Raw genomic sequence first — 18470 nt, 5'->3', positions numbered from 1 at the left:
AAGAGATAAATGAAAAAGTTTGCGGTATGTAGATAAGCGCCTTCCGGTGAACCTGATTTCTCAGTCTGTCAACAATACAAAAGATGATATGAAAATGACACGAATAAGGTAAACATTCTTTATAAAAAACCCTATAAAACATTATTTTAATGATATGCCACTAATAATAGTTACCCTATCAACTTAAACGTTAAAGGACTGTAAAGTGTCATATATGCCGGGTTTAGATCATTTTTGAAACAGTCTGATACTGAATTACAAAAAAAAAGAAATTACTCCATAAAAAATATGCAATGACATTACAGTTTACAGTTTAATTGTTTTTATAAGCCCATGTTGTTTATTATAGCAATAAGGCCCAAGAAAAGCACATACAATAAAAACCTGCACATTAATAAATATAACTTTGCATTTTTACTGGTAGACAGATTTAAGCAGTGAAAACATTTTTCAGATGTTTTATAAAATTCCAGGCTGTGTGGTAAAATAAACACTATTTTCTATTTGGAATGGAGAAGAGGCCACTCAATATATCCCACCCTTACCCAAAGAACATCTATAAATATTTGAGGATATAATTCAAGCTATTTTCCCCGGAAGCTGCGAAAACATAATTCACAGGGGGGCAGTTGCAGTTTCGTACTGCAACGCATGATGTAACCTATTTAAAAAACAAATTTGCTTCTACATTTCATTCTGTCAGAGTAGGTTTCTCCACCACCATTATGCATTGAAATATTGCAATCAAACCTATTAAGTCAATTCTAAAAGCCAATGAGGAGATCGCGCGCTTTCAATAGACGTTTCTGCCGCTTAAGTAACTTTTTCCGCTTCTGATCGATGTCGTGGTCTTCTTTAAGCAGGTCATCTACAGCATCCTTCTCCTGCAGCAACTGCAACATGTTTCTCTGAAGCTCCGCTGCAGCCTCTTGGAGAATCTGGTAACTGATCACCATTGGGATCTGGTCAGCTAGACGCTTGCTTGCGATCTGGTGAGGCAGATAACACAGCTTCATAGCTTTCCAGTAAAATCTATCCTACAGATGACTTGCCTAACAGAGCACACTTACTGAGTAATATGACTCGATGTGAAGTTTCATCTCGCTTAAGCTAGCGTGACTGCTGGAGCCAACTACTGCTTTTCCTATTAAACTTTTTGATGAATATTTAATTTTTTGTTGTGATATTTCCTCCAGTTTATCTTTTTTCTGTTGGAGGCTTTGACTGTATGTGCCATCTTGACTGTAAACAATGAGCTCCATCTTGAACTGAGTTCTCAACATTGACACGGCCAGTAATTCTTTCTCCTGCTTTATGGCTTCAATCTTAGTCTTGGAACACACAAAAGATTTGTTATTAAATTATCCTTAAACATCCAAATCAATCCGCAAATGAACATATCAAAGGCATCATCAAGTTTACCTTTGCTATTTTAAGAAGATTAGGGAATCCATTGAAGCTGTATTGAGCCAGTTGAATAAATCTCTTTCTAACCTCATCTATTTGAAGACAAACACAATATTTGTGCCAACGTTGTATCAGCATTGTACGAATAGGTCACGCCCTTGTTGTTACAAGCTTAAAAGTAGAAAACAAAACAGACCTGAGGTGGTCTTGAGTGTTTTTAATGCAGGTTCTTCTAATTTCTTGATCTGTTCTCTGACCAGCTTCTCAAAGGTCTTGTAATTGATGAAGCCTGGAAGCTCTCTTCCTCGATACTTGGCTTCGAAATGATCAATTTCTTTCACAATCTTCCTGTTGACTGCAAAGGAGTATTTTCAGAAAAGTAAATTGAATCTGTGATGCACAACTAAATTATCACTTTTGTGTTGGTAAAATGTTTTGTTCATCCAAATAACGTTTCATTGTTAAATGTCAAGTTCACGTTTTCATATCATCAACATTTTGGAATATTACAGACTGTAAGACTACAACATATAAGTCCTTTTTGAAACCTGAAATTATCTATAATTATGAAAATACTGTTTGTGACCTAAACCATAACTCTACCTACAGCATATCATTGTTGGTAAACGAACACGATCATCTGATTTTAAGTTAGTAATACTATTAGTAAACACTGTTACCTGTATTAATACTTTATATCTACATTTATTAACTGAACTAGCTGCTTAATATTATTTACTCACAGTTATTTCCCGAAAGGTCCAAGTGCAACTTCCATTGTGCAAATTCATCCCGAAGCTCTTGGAAAATCATGAGGTCTGATTTACATTTAACCTCTTCACCAGTGGTCAGGTTTAACATATCCTGAGTGAAAGCTGTAACTTTCTGAATTCAGTCATAAGATAGGAAAGATGTCAGAATTTTTTTATATTCTTAAATACACAGATATGTGATTTGCATTGTGTTTTGTTTATAGTTTAGAACGAGAAAGCTGTGTTTGCAGTCTAATTTGCATGTGCTCTGGTCATGTCAATGATGCACAGAGTGGGTCCTTGATCTTGACCTGAGATCTACCTGCCTGCAGAGTAAAGATCCAACCCAAATAAAACAAAAATGAAGCAACTAAACAAAATAAAAAAAAAACTACAGACGGGAATATAAAAAAACACTGGCCAGCCCTGGGCAAAATAAAACTTTGTTGTTCATGACAATACTTACATCAATCAAAAAGCGAAATCGCTCCGAAGGTTCTGATGGTGGTCCAGTACCGTACGCCTCCAGTTCCTTCTGTGTCTCAGCTAGCTTTGTTTCTATTTGCGCCTCTAGCCGAGGCATGGATTTCTACATAACAAATAATACGCAGGACGGTTAGCTAGTGTTATAATGAGAATACACTTTTATCTGTTATTTCTAAAACATTAGATCTCACCTGAATGTGATGAACCAACTCGATTGTTAGTTTCTCAGCTAACTTGGGAATAGTTGCATAGCCTTCATTATACAGTGTGCTGTGATAAAAACACATTAAGTGACCAAAATATTTGACAAAACGAAGCAAATTCAACTGTTTTGTGAAGAAATGCTACACAGACTCCATTTTTAGTGCTTTTGCTCAAAATTACAGGACACTTTGAGATATGTTTTGTATCTTGAAGGTGCAAATGTTTTTACTTCACTGCTTTGCAATATGTTAAATGCCTTTTTACCCACTTGAACTGAGGATGGTCTTTAAAGAAGAACTTCTCTGTCTCTGTGGCCTCATTGAGAGTGACGTGATCCATAATCTCTTTCTGTCCCCTGCACCTGACGATCATGTAGCCTTTGGTAAGATGAATGACCTCATTGTGCACAGTGTCCACCACTGTCTGCTCAGTGCCTTTATCCACCAGGTCTGGCTTTGTTAGGATACCTGTTGGTTGACATGCATTACAATCAGAATATACATGACAAGTTATTGCAAATCTAGATAATGCAATGAGTACTGCGCACCTAACGTCCTCTCGCCTTCAGGGTCCTCATCCTGTGCCATCTGTAATGCCTCCGTGGTCGCGATGTCGACGTTACACGGCACCACAACTAGGTTGATCGTCTCTTGCTTGGAAACAAACTTCTTGATCAATCTCTTGATCTGTAAAAATGGATGTGATTAATATCTCCAACCATTAAGGTTATAATCAATTATTTTGAACATAAAATGACCTGTTCTCCAATATTCTCAGGTTGACCCTTGACAGCCACTCGTGCGATGCCTGGCAGGTCAATGAGTGTGAGGTCAGGAACATTTGGAGAGGTGATCTGAAGACTGATGAGATCCTCACTAATTCCAAGGCCTCGTCCAGCTATTTCATCCTGGGCTAAAAACATTCACATGTTACAATTATACAATGCATTGATTTGAGACCTCAAGACTGAACGCCCACCTTCACGGATCTTTTTCTCCACGTTCTCTGGGTCATGAAAGTCTTCATTATGATCTTGATAACTGATTTTTCCATGCCATCCTGCCTCCTTAGATCTTATCATCTTGAGTTCAAGAGGGCATCTTGTGACAATGCCTTTGATAAAGGAAAAACCAGAAACCAAAAAACAGGCATGCATTTCATTAATCAGGCATGCGTGTCAAATGCTTCCCTGTTGAAAGAAACCGCATATGCTGGGTTAGGTATGTTTTGATGCTGGTTTGACCAGCTTAAACAAGCACGACTAGTTTAAACTAGCATCAAAACATATCAAATCAGCAAATGCTGTTTTTTCTACAGGGTGGGACATTTTAAGGTTTTCTTCGAAGCATTTCCATAAACCCCAGTGACATCACTCACCACTGCCTCTGGGTAAAGCAACTCCTGATAATGCCTCCAGAACAGAGCTTTTCCCCGAGCTTTGATCTCCTATGACGGCGATGGCAGGCAGCGCTAGGTCCTTCTCGACTCCCAGAGATCGTAAGTTGTCGATGGTGTCGATGCAAGGACGAATTTTTTCCTCATAATGCTGACTGAACGTGTAACTCTGCTCCATCTTTAAACAACGACACAACTATGAGATCAGGTTAGAGGAGACTGCGCCTGCAGGCTTCGTTTCCTGGAAAGGCAAGTTTCGTTTCTTCCACAGCTTTACTGGGCGTTGCATCTGGTTAATATGACGGACATCTCTTACATTAGTTACTAGATTAATTAAATGCCTCATTCACAATGGAAGAGCAGGTCGCAGTAATTTGTGTAATTGTACAGTGCGCATTTTAAAACTCTCTGTTTCTCATGTGTCTCTTTGAATATTTTGGCTCAGAAAAGTTGTATTAGTCGCATTATCTTTGCTTACGAATATTTTCATTCAATACCCTTTAAAAGCCAAATAGCTATTTTATTATTGTCGGATATACAATTGAATTTGATCATTTTTAAGCATGACACCACATCAGTAAATCTTGCCTGTTCTCACAGGTGTCTCAAACCTCAATATAAGACACGTTTTTATCTTCTTGACACTTCCACCTTCACAGTTCTCTTTCTATACATCCACTGGATCATCAATTGCTCCTTCATAGCAAGACCTTTACCATTTCAGGCTCTAGTTGGTGTAAGAGCCGTTTAAAAGCAATTGACCTTTTTCTCCAGGGGGAGGCGCAGTTACACTTCTATATCAGCGCACCTGGGATATTAGAGAGAATGTGTGGTGGGAGGAGAGCAAAGAGTCTTTTGAGAGTGTTTGAATGGATTATGCTCTAGGAGTGCATAGTAAAGCTTTCTGGAACATGTAAATAGTAGTACAATGTAAGTTTTTAATAAACAAAATATCTAGGTTATCAAACACTTCAATAACTATGAAAAATGTCCATGTTATCCCGCACCGTTGTGATGTATTGAAATATTGCAATATTCATTTATTAACTACATTCTAAAAGGCAATCAGGAGGTTGCGTGCGCTCAGTAGACGTTTCTGGCGTCCAAGTAACTGTTCCCGCTTCTGACCGATGTCGTGGTCTTCTTTAAGCAGGTCATCCACAGCATCCTTCTCCTGCAGCAACTGCAACATGTTTCTCTGCAGCTCCGCCGCCGCCTCTTGGAGAAGCTGGTAACGGATCACCATTGGGATCTGGTCGGCTAGACGCTTGCTTGCGATCTGACGAGACAGATAACAGCTTCATAACAACTATACAGTTAAATCTGAATTACAGACTTGAACAGCAGACTTACCGAGTAATAGGACTCGATGTGGAGCTTCATCTCGCGTAAGGTTGCGTGACTGCTTGAGCCAACTACTGCGTTTCCGAAATTAAACGAATAGGGAATTTTAGGATTAAATTTAGCTTTACACTGTGAAGTTTCCTCTTCTTCCTCCTCCAGTTTTTCTTTTGTCTGTTGGAGGCTTTGACTGTATGTGCCATCTTGACTGTAAACAATGAGCTCCATCTTGAACTGAGTTCTCAACATTGACACGGCAAGTAATTCTTTCTCCTGCTTTATGGCTTCAATCTTAGTCTGGGAACACACAAAAGATATGGGTTGAAAACATAAATATAAGACTTTAGTTATATAATAATGGACAGTCGTATCATGTCAAAAGCATCAATAAACGTTTGCCATTTACACACAAAATGTAACTGGGGTTTTTGTTTTAAGCAACAATGAATATTTTAACTACTGTCATCTTTAATCTTTGGCATTAACACATCAATGCTTACCTTTGCTATTTTAAGAAGATTAGGGAATCCGAAGAAGCTGTATTGGGCCAGTTGGATATAACTCTTTCTAACCACATCTACGTGAATACAAAGACAATCTTGACTGGTAAATCCAGTTGTATTAGGTTCGCAAAAAACTTGCATTGTCACGCATCAAACAGCCAATTATAAGCAATACTACAAGGTTACAGAGACAATTCCACAAATCCTGCTAGTGAACACAAAGAAAGAAATTATTGAAATCACACATACAAGAAATATTCAAAACAGACCTGAGGTGGTCTTGAGTGTTTTTAATGCAGGTTCTTCTAATGTCTTCATCTGTTCTCTGACCAGCTTCTCAAAGGTCTTGTAACTGATGAAACCTGGAAGCTCTCTCCCTCGATACTTGGCTTCAAAGTTATCAACTTCTTTCTCAATCTTCTTGTTGACTGAAAAATAATTTTCATTTTCAGAGAAATACATTCAATAAAATGAGATATATTTTATGGACAAATGTATTTGGACACCACCACTAGTTTACACATTTGACCATAGTCATTTCCTGGAGTACAAATCTTAATGTACAGCCTATAATTATATTCCAGGGAATTGTGTGCTTCTAATTTCACTGCGACAGTTTGGGCACCGCCCTTTTCTAATCCAACATAAAGTTTTTTACCTCATAGTTTGCATTGAATATCACGTCAAAGGTGTTCAAGCGATATTTCAGAGGAAAAACAAAATTTCCCAATGTTTTACTCACCCTCAAGGCAATTTGATTTAATCCATCGTTCAAAGAACTACTCGACACGGACCCGTGGTCTTCTGAAGCGAATCAAGGTGTTTGTTTAAAAGAAGTATCAATATTGACAGCTCTATTAACGTTAATACTAACTTCTATTATCCCTCGGCTGCACGTGAACCACAGGCTTGTTTTTCCTGCAAATGATGGTGATCATTGGTCGGAAAAACAATCTTCACATGCAGCCGAGATATAAGGAAAGTTAGACATTTACGTTAATAGTGCTATCAATATGGATATTTCTCTTAAACAAACATATCGATTTGCAGAGCCGTGCTGAGCAGTCTTTGATCGACAGATACGCTTTTTGGAGCTTTAAAAAATTGCCCCTGATTCACTCCCATTCTAAAATTATACATGGTATTATAACTCCAACTGCATTATTCTTCAAGAAGAAAGTCATATTCAGTTAGGATGCCTTGAGGGCGAGTAAAACATTGGGAAATTTTGTTTTGCCTCTGAAATATCCCTTTCAGCTGGTTCAGGACTTGGAAACAAGTCAAGTTCTTCAACATCAGATTGAATCAGTCTGTAAACACGATTCAGACATGGAAGGAAGGAGGCGGGAACCGGCAGACATTTAAATAAAGTTTTAATATAAATAATAACAGCCGGCGGCCCCTCACGGACGACCGCCGGCGAAGTAACATAAACATAAATATAAATAAAAATACAAACTTAACACAAGTTCGGGCCCGGTCCTCTCTCTTCGACGGTCCGGTCGCTTGTTCCTTTTATATACTCCCTATCTCCTACGTGACTCGAGCCCGGTGTGCGCACAGCTGGCGCTTATTCACAACTACTCACCGGACTCGAACCACGGTCTCGCCCCGCCTACTCTACTACACAGTCATTTCTTTTTTAATCTTGCTTTGCGCACAGGGACATTGTCATGTTGGATCATAAAAGGGCAGTGCGAAAAAACTGTTGCTATAAGATTAGAAGCACACAATTCCCAAGACTATCATGATATGCTGTAGCATTAAGATTTGTGCTCACTAAAATGAGAAAAGATGTCTTGCTTTTAAAGCTCAGCCCACCACAGCACCTTATAACAATAAAGTTTTATTATTTGCATTCTTTACTCACATTTATCACCTGAACGGTCCAAGAAGACTTTCCATTGTGCAAATTCATCCCTAAGCTTTTGGAAAATCATGAGGTCTGAATAACATTTAACTTCTTCCCCGGTGGTCAGGTTAAACGTATCCTGAATGAAAGCTGTCACTTTCTGAATTCAGTGATGAGATGGGGGAAAAAATCTGATTATTAACTTTTTTTAACATACATTTTGTCAATGACTATACTTACGTCAATCAGAAAGCTGAGTCGTTCTGAAGGGTCTGATGGTGGTCCAGTGCCATATGCCTCCAATTCCTTCTGTGTCTGAGCTAGCTTTGTCTCGATTTGTTCTTCCAACCGTGGCATGGATTTCTAAATAAAAAAATGAACCATAGGAGAATGAGCTGTGGTTATTGTGAGACTTAAAAATCGTGCTTGTGTGTTTTGCTAAAAATGATTTCACCTGAATGTGATTAACTAACTCATTTGTTAGTTTCTCAGCCAACTTGGGAATAGTTGCAAAGCCTTCATCATACAGTGTGCTGTTAAAAAAAACACAAAGTTACCAATAATTGTACAAAAAGGAGCTAAAGTAATGCAAAACAAAGAAAAGTGCTTTTGCTCACGATTAAAAAATGACAGCTTACTTTAAGATCTGTTTTGCTATTTTAAGTGTCATGATGCTATGCTATACGTCAATTGTTTTTTTAACCACCTGAAATGAGGATGGTCTTTAAAGAAGAACTTCTCTGTCTCTGTGGCCTCATTGAGAGTCACATGATCCATAATCTCTTTCTGTCCCCTGCACCTGACGATCATGTAGCCTTTAGTAAGATGAATGACCTCATTGTGCACAATGTCCACCACGGTCTGCTCAGTGCCTTTATCCACCAGGTCTGGCTTTGTTAGGATGCCTGTAGGTTGACATGCAATACAATCAGAATACACATGACAAGATATGGATTGGCATATCTGAAAATGCTGTATTGCGCACCTAAAGTTCTCTCGCCCTCAGGGTCCTCGTCCTGTGCCATCCGTAGTGCTTCCGTGGTCGCGATGTCAACGTTACACGGCACCACAACTAGATTGATTGTTTCTTGCTTTGTTACAAACTTCTTGATCAATCTCTTGATCTGTAAAAAAAGTTATTCATATCTCCAGCCAATAAGGTTGTAATCAGGTAGATAAGAAAATGAACCAGTGGCAGAAGTGCCTGTTGAACATAAATGACCTGTTCTCCAATATTCTCTGGTTGTCCCTTGACTGCCACTCGTGCGATCCCGGGCAGGTCAATGAGTGTGAGGTCAGGAACATTTGGAGAGGTGATCTGAAGACTGATGAGATCCTCACTAATACCAAGCCCTGTTCCCGCAATCTCATCCTGGGCTACAATTACATTGATCTTTCAATGCATTGCGGTACTGAGACATTTACATTTTTTAAAAAGGAGGCAACTTCACCTTTACAAATCTCATACTCTACATCTGCTGGGTCATCGATGTCTCCTTCATAGTCTTGGTAACAGATTTTTGCATGCCACCCATCATCTTTGGATCTGATCATCTTCAGCTCCAGAGGACATCTTGTGACAATGCCTGTAACAAACATGAAAAGGACTCAATCGACAGCTATACATAGCATGCAACATGCAATTCATTATACACCTGTTTTATTTTTAACAAACTTTTCAACTTGAGGCAAACCAAAAATATATATCATGTCTTTAAAATGTAACGTTTGCATTTTCTTAAAAGTATGAATTGGTGTCATCACATTTACAAAAATAAATAAACTTCATGTGAATTTTATTAGGTAACTTATACTTAGCCTAGTAAGTAGGTCTAGTATTTGTGTACTTGCAAGTTTCAAACCACGTGGGAATCGTGACTAAATTAGCCCACTTTTAAGGTTCAAAATTGAACATATAAAGAGAAGTAAATAAATTATATATTTCTTGAAGTATACGATAATTCTGTAAACTTAATTTAAGTTCAAAAGTAGCCAGTACACTTAATCTTTTTGGTAAAGGCATCGATGATAAGGCAACAGTACTCACCACTGCCTCTGGGTAAAGCTACCCCTGATAATGCCTCCAGAACAGAGCTTTTGCCCGAGCTTTGGTCTCCTATGACGGCGATGGCAGGCAGCGCCAGGTCCTTCTCGACTCCCAATGATCTTAAATTGTCGATTATATCGATGCAGGGGCGAATTTTTTCCTCATAATGCTGACTGAGTGTGTAACTCTTCTCCATCCTTAACAGCGACAAAATGTCCAAATAACCGCAATGTCTCAATCACGCAATAATCGCGTCGCAAACGTGTAACTCACCTGGTCGTACTGATGCTGTGAAGCGTAGTCGAGCGTAAGTTTCATTTCCTGAAACGACGACAACGTAATGTTTCTTACAAGCATGCACTGTTCACGGTTTATGAAAACCACTCTGCGATATTTAACATAATACAATATTTCATCATTTAGTTCCTATACTTGATCGCAATTAAATTATAAATCAGGAGTGAAATGTTTCCTGTTTTTCCTGTAAATAGTTTTTGTAGTTTACGGAAGCGAAGAGGTTAGAAAAAAGTATCCCCTATGAACAAGAAGAAATCTTTGAGAAAAGCATGAGATATTTCTAAATAAAAACTTTTGTCGCAGTCTTTTCACCAATGTTTTGCCTTAACCACACTTAAGTGTTCTCCGTAGCGTCCGCATTCCGCAACGCAAACAGCGTCCAGAGCGCGTGCTCGTTTGTGTATAGGCTATATATAGGCTACTTGTTTATTCGCGCAAAACTCAATTCAAACACGTATATATATTTAATATTTCTATAGTCATTAAAAAGTAACTCGTGTGTTACTGCATTTTAGCATTTATAGAATGTATACAGTTGTAATTGATATGACACCAGAAATTACACAAGGCACATGGATACATTTATAACATTATTATAATTTTTATTATGGATATCTATAACAAGTACGCTACAAAAACATCCACAAACATACATTTAGAGAATTTAAAATGCGCGGCTTCTCACTTTTATGAAATATTTCAAAGTGGCCCGATTTTTTTTAGTCTACTCAAGTAAGTTACATTTTCAAGTATCTGTACTTTTTAATAAATCTACTTGACTACATCCTAAAGCATAATATTATAAATCACTACATTTAATGTATTTTCATTTTGAAATAGTACTTACTTATCTTAACTCAAGTAAAAGGTTGGAAAAAGTTTAAAGTAATTTTTATGTAGTCATAGTATTTAAGGTAAAAGAATGATATTGTGGGTGTTTAAATGGGTGAAGGAGACACCATACTAACTTCTTATATGGTGGATCTTTAACTCACAAGCTATAGTGCTATTGTGTTATATTGAACATATTACCGTCAAAAATATAAACTGAATTCTAAAAGCCAATGAGGAGGTTGCGTGCTTTTAGTAGACGTCTCTGGCGACTAATTAGGGTTTCCCGCTTCTGACCGATGTCATGGTCTTCTTTAAGCAGGTCATCTAAAGCATCCTTCTCCTGCAGCAACTGCAACATGTTTCTCTGCAGCTCCGCCGCAGCCTCTTGGAGAAGCTGGAAGCGGATCACCATTGGGATCTGGTCGGCTAGACGCTTGCTTGCGATCTGATGAGACAGAAAACACAGCTTCAGCTAAAAACAGCATTTGAATCTGAGCTTCAGATAAGCACACTTACAGAGTAGTAGGACTTGATGTGGAGCTTCATCTCATGTAAGGTGGTGTGATTGTCTGTTCTAACTATTGTTATTCCGAAACCCGATCCAAAGTTAAAGGAAGATACAGGTTGATGAGGTGCAACTGAAATTGCTTGATGAAGTTGTGCAGTTTCCTCCTCCTGCTTCACTTTCTCTTTTGTCTTTTGGAGGCTTTGACTGTATGTGCCATCTTGACTGTAAACAATGAGCTCCATCTTGAACTGAGTTCTCAACATGGACTCGGCCAGCAATTCTTTCTCCTGCTTGATGGCTTCAATGTTAGTCTTAAAACACGCAAAAGATTTGTTAATTTCAGTCTATATATGTAATTTCTGGTATATAAATGACTCCTTTTGTGTATCGCCATAACATACCTTTGCTATTTTAAGAAGATTGGGGAATCCAATGAAGCTTTTTTGGGCCAGTTGGATAAATCTCTTTCTACCCATATCTATGTGAATACAAACACATTCTTAAGATTCAAATGTAACCTCTCCCATATACAGTGAGGTTAATTATAGTAAATTTGGTTTTGCTGAAAGGTACCAGAACAACTTGCATTGTAGGCTAATAAATGGCCAACAACAAGACTGACCTGAGACGGCCTTAAGTGTTTTTAATGCAGGTTCTTCTAATGTCGTGATCTGTTCTCTGACCAGCTTCTCAAAGGTCTTGTAACTGATGAAACCTGGAAGCTCTCTTCCTCGATACTTGGCTTCAAATTTATCCACTTCTTTCTCAATCTTCTTGTTGACTGAAAAGCGATGTGGAATATTTGCAGAGAAATAAGTTAAATACAATACTCAGTTCTGATTTTCAGGTTGGTTAAATGTGTTGTTTATTTAAATACAGAGACAAATTACAAAGAGAAGGTTTCAAGCAGATCACACTTTTTGAGGTGGACTTTATTATTTTGGTAACACTTTATCCTGTGTTAATATTTTATCTATATTTATTAACAGAGCATTAAAAGAAGACTCACATTTATCTCCTGAACGGTCCAAGAAGACTTTCCATAGTGCAAATTCATCTCGAAGCTCTTGGAAAATCATGAGGTCTGAATTACATTTAACTTCTTCCCCAGTGGTCAGGTTAAACATATCCTGAATGAAAGCTGTCACTTTCTGAATTCAGTGTAGAGACGAGGAAAACATATTAGACTGAATTAAATAATTCTTTAATATATACAGACACTTATTTCTCTGTGTACTATGCTATAGTTTCTCAGTGAGTTTAGAATGAGAAAGCTGAGTTTGTTTTAATATGGTAATCAAAGGTGGATCACTGTGAGCAAGACTGACCAGCCCTGGGCAAACTAACATGTTCATGACAATACTTACATCAATCAGAAAGCTAAGTCGCTCTGAAGGGTCTGATGGTGGTCCGGTACCGTATGCCTCCAGTTCCTTCTGTGTGTCAGCTAGCTTTGCCTCAATTTGTTCTTCTAACCGTGGCATGGATTTCTACATAACAAATTAACCAGAGAATGAGCCGTGTTTAATTTGAGACTAAAAATCTATCTGTTCTGCAAAAAAATATTTCACCTCTATATGATGAACTAACTCGATTGTTAGTTTCTCTGCCAACTTGGGAATAGTTGCAAAGCCTTCATTATACAGTGTGCTGTAAAAAACACACATACACATTGAGTAATCTACTGTATTATTGGATGAATTGCAAAATAAGGCTTTACAGGAATAGTACTTTGGAAAACATTACCATACCATGCAAACTGCTTTGTATAGGATTCTAAATTTGCATTTCTGTACAAGAACAGGTTCAAATCACAGTCCTGAAATATATAGCAAATGTTTGTTACTCACTTGAACTGAGGATGGTCTTTAAAGAAGAACTTCTCTGTCTCTGTGGCCTCATTGAGAGTGACATGATCTAAAATCTCTTTCTGTCCCCTGCACCTGACGATCATGTAGCCTTTAGTAAGATGAATGACCTCATTGTGCACAATGTCCACCACTGTCTGCTCAGTGCCTTTATCCACCAGGTCTGGCTTTGTTAGGATGCCTGTAGGTTTATATGTTATACAATCAGAATATACATGACAAGATCTGGTTCTAATAATCTATTATAGGCATAACGCACCTAAAGTCCTCCCGCCTTCAGGGTCCTCGTTCTGTGCTATCTGTAACGCTTCTGTTGTAGCGATGTCAACGTTACACGGCACCACAACAAGGTTGATTGTTTCTTGCTTTGTAACAAACTTCTTGATCAGTCTTTTGATCTGTAGGAAATGCTCATCATTAATGTTTCGAGCCAATATATTGATAATTGGATAATTAAGGTTGTTAACCAGGGGTAGAAGCCACTGAAAGTGCTTACTGAACTTGTCTGCATTAAAAATATGCTAATGTATATATGTATACAAAAGTATATATTTTTAAACAAAACAGACAGGCTTTAAATAAACTAGCATAAGACAGTTTAACCTACCTGCTCTCCAATATTTTCAGGTTGGCCCTTGACTGCAACTCGTGCAATCCCGGGCAGGTCAATGAGTGTGAGGTCCGGAACATTTGGAGAGGTGATCTGAAGACTGATGAGATCCTCACTAATACTAACCCCTGGTCCAGCTATTTTATCCTGGGCTAAAAACAAATGCAAGATTGTATATTTTATATATCAATATTATAATTTTATACTTGTAAGATGTGCATGGTATCTTTTCTGTTAGTGCACTGTATGCTTTATAACAATGAGACGAAACATCCACCTTCACGGATCTTTTTCTCCACATCCTCTGGGTCATCAATATCTTCACAATAATCTTGATTACTGGTTTGATAACTGATTTTTCCATGCCATCCTTTCTCCTTAGTTCTAATCATCTTGAGCTCAAGAGGGCATCTTGTGACAATGCCTGAACCAAACAGCATTTGAAGAAAACATGCCATTGCAGTTAAAAGGGCGATGGTAGTATTGTGCAGTAGTTATGGCCTACTTCAAAGAAAATCTACAATATCCAAAAACATAAAATTGATGTGATCTATAAATATGTTTTTAGTTAAAGTTTTAGATTGTTTTAAAGTATGCCATAACTACTGCACAGTATTACCATAGCCCTTACAAAAAACAACACCTGGTTTGAAAACAAATATATACGAAAATATACTGAAAAAAATAATGTATTATAATTATAAAATATTTTGATATAATATTATACATTCAATATACTGGAACAAAGTCGTTATATTTTTCAATGTTAGCGTCAAATCTTTAGTACACTCTAAAAAAAGGCTGGGTTAAAACAACCCAATTTGGGTTATTTTGGTAACCCAACGTTGGGTCAAATATGGACAAACCCAGCGTTGGGTTATTTTAACCCAGCCAGTTGGGTTATATCTTTGACCCAACATGCTGGGTTGTTTTATTTAAATCAACTTTTGCTTAAAAATTACATTGCTGGTTTAAAACAAACCCGAAATGTTTAAAAATAATAATAACAAAATCACAGAGAAATACTTGAGCATCAGTAAGAATCAAAAGTTTTATTAAGGATCAAAATGCAAGACAAAAGGAATTCATAAAAACATGCAATATGTTATGCTCAATGAACAATAAAAAGGCATATAAAACACTTTGATGAAATGTATGTTTATACATATTTAAGGAAAATTAACTTCAATAAATTACATTAGTTTAGATTTAAACATATACATTTAACAAGGTTATTAAAGTGGCACAAGTAAATATAAATAGTTAGACAACTTAACACTTCAAAAATTCATATACAGTTAACAAAGTGGCATGAGTAAAATGCTTTAGGGCAATTCCAGCGTTATGGATGCGACATAAAAACACTATAAAAAGTATTTTACTAAACCCTTGTTGATAGAACCGCATTTATATGATAAAATATCAGTCTATGCACAAGTTTTCTATAAAAAAAGAAATAAACAAGCGTTATGGATGTGCAAAAGGGACACCGTAACTTTCCTATTCATATAAACTCACAAAACATTTGAAAGAGTGTTAGTTCTTTCGGTTTCAGCACTGCTTAACCTGACATATCCACGGAGCAGTCTTACTAAAGAGGATTCTTTTCCTGGGAGTTGTAGACAACAGTGTGGCGTGCACTTTTGGAAGTGGATGTTCAGCAGGAGGGTTTCTTTATCAATTTGTTCATCTATAAAGAGAAAAAGAGACAAGAAAAGAGACAAGAGAAGAATGTAAGGAAACTGGCCTGCCCAGAGCACAATGGATTATAATAAACATATAAAGAAGTACATTAACATTTTACCTAAATAATGTTTAACTTTAAGCCTGTTATGAAAACATCCACGTTCCAGTTGACTTTCTCTTGAATGGAATGATCCATTAATATTAGCTGTTATTCTGCACGCTGTCAGTGGGGGAAAAAAGATGAGTGGGATATAGTACAGAAAGTGAAATAGGCCTACAGTCTTAAAAAATTATATTATAAACGTTAACACAACTCTTAACTAATTCGACACACTCGGGAATAAGTAGAAGTCTAAAAAGAGCAACAATTGTTCGTCTCATATACCCAAAATTAATTATATCGCATTGTTAACCACTAACGTTATAAGAGCGGCTACTCCCGAGGCAATGGCCGAGATAGAGCTGCTCTCCACGGAGCCACGACCGCTGAAAGCCTGAAGCTCACACCTCCGACAGCGTCTTAACAAAATCTCAAAGAGGCGTTATGTTTATATATAAATCACGTATTTGTTTTCTTAACAACTACATTCTCGTCTAAAAGACTATTTAAAATAAGTTCCCTCACCGAACATTAGCGATATTTAAAATAAAAAAATTGCTGGATGTTTGCTTTTTACACGACGCTCTCTCGTGTCGACCTTAAACTAATATCAAGATGCGTAAGTTACTGAACTAAATGACTCACACGAGTCAGAAATTTCAAAGGGAAATGTTCACCAAAAATGAAGTTTAAATGATTAAAAAGCTGTAAGTTAGAACAACGTGGGCATAACGTTACAGACTAGCTATACAAAGCTAACGAAGCTAGATTGTAATGTTACTTTCAAACCTAATGCGAACAGCCGAATTTTGCATACTTTTGCATTTTATTTGTACAGTAATAGTTTTATACATTAAAAACTCGTAAACATACCTTTTCTTCTCCGAATAACAACTTTTCGAGATGAAGTGGATCAAAATGCCCGCGAAGGTAAAGTTTGTCTGATGCGTCGATGAGTGGGAGGGGTTTACTCTCTCAACTGTCACTCAATTGGACCCGACTGCTAACCCAGCGTTTGGGTTACTCAAAAAATGACCCAACACTAAGAAAATAACCCAACAAAATGACCCAACAGGCTCAACCCAGCTGTTGGGTTAAACAAATAACCCAGCATTTTTTAGAGTGTATTCAATAAATTGAAATGTAAAAATATAAAAAGGTCACGTTAGTATTTTATATATTCAAATATATTTGAAATAGTTTAATATTAACAGTAAATCTATAGAAAGACATATTTTAGTGAGTAAAGCACAAAACAGTGCTCACCACTGCCTCTGGGTAAAGCCACCCCTGATAATGCCTCCAGAACAGAGCTTTTCCCCGAGCTTTGGTCTCCTATGACGGCGATTGCAGGCAGCGCCAGGTCCTTCTCGACTCCCAATGATCGTAAGTTGTCCACAATATCGATGCAAGGACGAATTTTTTCCTCATAATGCTGACTGAACGTGTAACTTTTCTCCATCTTAAACAACGACAAAAAACAAGGTGACAAGCAGTTAGTTCGGAGGGATGATACCTGTGCGCTGGCAAGTAGTTCCTGGAACGAGAAAGTTTCGTTTCATTCATTATACACGACTGCACTGGGTGGATAAAGTAGCCTATGAAAGGTCTTTCATTTGGGTGTGGTTAAATATGATGTTTGGGAGACCGGGCTTTAACACATCTTAAAATGTAGGTGTCATATAGCTTACAGCACCGGATAAATCAGGTGTTATAAAATATTTCATATTCGTTATTTTAAATGTTTTTTTTTCTCATTTTACATTTACATTTCATAATTTTGTAAGTAGCTTTGGATAAGCATTTGCCAAATGCATAAATGTAAATGTACATCAGGTGTTTAATTTGTTTAAGTAAGTTCTTATTTGCTTAAGCAAATAGCAAAGGCCATATTATGATGCAAACTTTAGTCATGCTACTTATCTTTTTAATCTAGATCTTTATTTATATATGCAAAGTAAGAGTAAACTTAACTGTCAAGTTTACACTATAAACAAACGCCACCAAAAAACCTTAAAATGCACCGATCTACTAACGTATGAAGCGATCTACATCACAATTCCATGTGACATAAAATATTCGGTTATTAAAAATAATACAAATATCCCAGAATGACCCAGGTCTTAAGCCACACAAGTTTTTTTTTGCAATTTTAGGATAATATCACAAACATGAGCTCCTCTGAGCTATGTAATGGCACATTTCCTAAAAGGGCCACTGGGATTCTTCAAATCTCCACATGTTACCCATGTGGTACTCAAAAGGTTATATAGATTTATTTACTTATCTCTGTTAAGTGATAAGGCTCCCTAAAGTATTTATCTACAAACCTTTCTGTTCAGATTTATTACATAATGACATCAATAAATGTATTTTTAACAATTGCAACCATCGTTCCAATGGTCCAGATAGATATCTATGTGTGTTACAGTTTTGATCAACAATCTTTGATAGCAACATAGAATATTTACACAAATTATTAATTGACTTATCTTGAGTTTTTACATTTATCCGAAGATTAAAATAGGATTGATGTACACATTCAAAAGATTGCTTCACTAGCAAAAATATCCAGTAGAG

The 18470-nt window shown here is 37.1% G+C and overlaps 3 protein-coding genes and 1 long non-coding RNA gene across 4 annotated transcripts; all 4 read right to left on the bottom strand.

Annotated features, from left to right (window-relative positions):
- Nucleotides 1-141: 141 nt before the first annotated feature.
- LOC130406977 (interferon-induced GTP-binding protein MxA-like) lies at nt 142-4482 on the bottom strand. Its single transcript, XM_056729583.1, has 12 exons — nt 4227-4482; nt 3828-3962; nt 3607-3761; nt 3397-3535; nt 3118-3316; nt 2837-2915; nt 2626-2748; nt 2151-2292; nt 1604-1762; nt 1423-1499; nt 1071-1331; nt 142-989 (listed from the first exon to the last, which is right to left on the bottom strand). The coding sequence occupies exons 1-12, from the start codon at nt 4420-4422 to the stop codon at nt 765-767; spliced, it is 1890 nt and encodes a 629-aa protein (XP_056585561.1). The 5' UTR covers nt 4423-4482; the 3' UTR covers nt 142-764.
- Nucleotides 4483-5162: 680 nt separating this feature from the next.
- Nucleotides 5163-10580, bottom strand: LOC130406970 (interferon-induced GTP-binding protein MxB-like). The gene is made up of 13 exons (XM_056729570.1): nt 10261-10580; nt 9988-10184; nt 9392-9526; nt 9163-9317; nt 8926-9064; nt 8647-8845; nt 8395-8473; nt 8181-8303; nt 7959-8100; nt 6358-6516; nt 6086-6162; nt 5598-5882; nt 5163-5523 (listed from the first exon to the last, which is right to left on the bottom strand). The coding sequence occupies exons 2-13, from the start codon at nt 10181-10183 to the stop codon at nt 5299-5301; spliced, it is 1914 nt and encodes a 637-aa protein (XP_056585548.1). The 5' UTR covers nt 10184; nt 10261-10580; the 3' UTR covers nt 5163-5298.
- A 475-nt stretch (nt 10581-11055) lies between these two features.
- LOC130409978 (interferon-induced GTP-binding protein MxB-like) lies at nt 11056-17441 on the bottom strand. The gene is made up of 12 exons (XM_056734250.1): nt 17157-17441; nt 14382-14528; nt 14102-14256; nt 13754-13892; nt 13477-13675; nt 13198-13276; nt 12994-13116; nt 12636-12777; nt 12249-12407; nt 12028-12104; nt 11635-11937; nt 11056-11563 (listed from the first exon to the last, which is right to left on the bottom strand). Exons 1-12 carry the CDS (start codon nt 17350-17352, stop codon nt 11339-11341), a joined length of 1944 nt encoding a protein of 647 aa, XP_056590228.1. The 5' UTR covers nt 17353-17441; the 3' UTR covers nt 11056-11338.
- LOC130409980 (uncharacterized) lies at nt 15359-16841 on the bottom strand. The gene is made up of 3 exons (XR_008904962.1): nt 16764-16841; nt 15909-16010; nt 15359-15794 (listed from the first exon to the last, which is right to left on the bottom strand). It is a non-coding gene; the product is annotated as an uncharacterized LOC130409980 (long non-coding RNA).
- Nucleotides 17442-18470: the final 1029 nt, after the last annotated feature.

Source organism: Triplophysa dalaica, chromosome 2 (genome assembly GCF_015846415.1).
Source record: "Triplophysa dalaica isolate WHDGS20190420 chromosome 2, ASM1584641v1, whole genome shotgun sequence".
NCBI lineage: Eukaryota > Metazoa > Chordata > Actinopteri > Cypriniformes > Nemacheilidae > Triplophysa > Triplophysa dalaica.
This window is presented reverse-complemented; position numbering and strand designations above follow the sequence as displayed.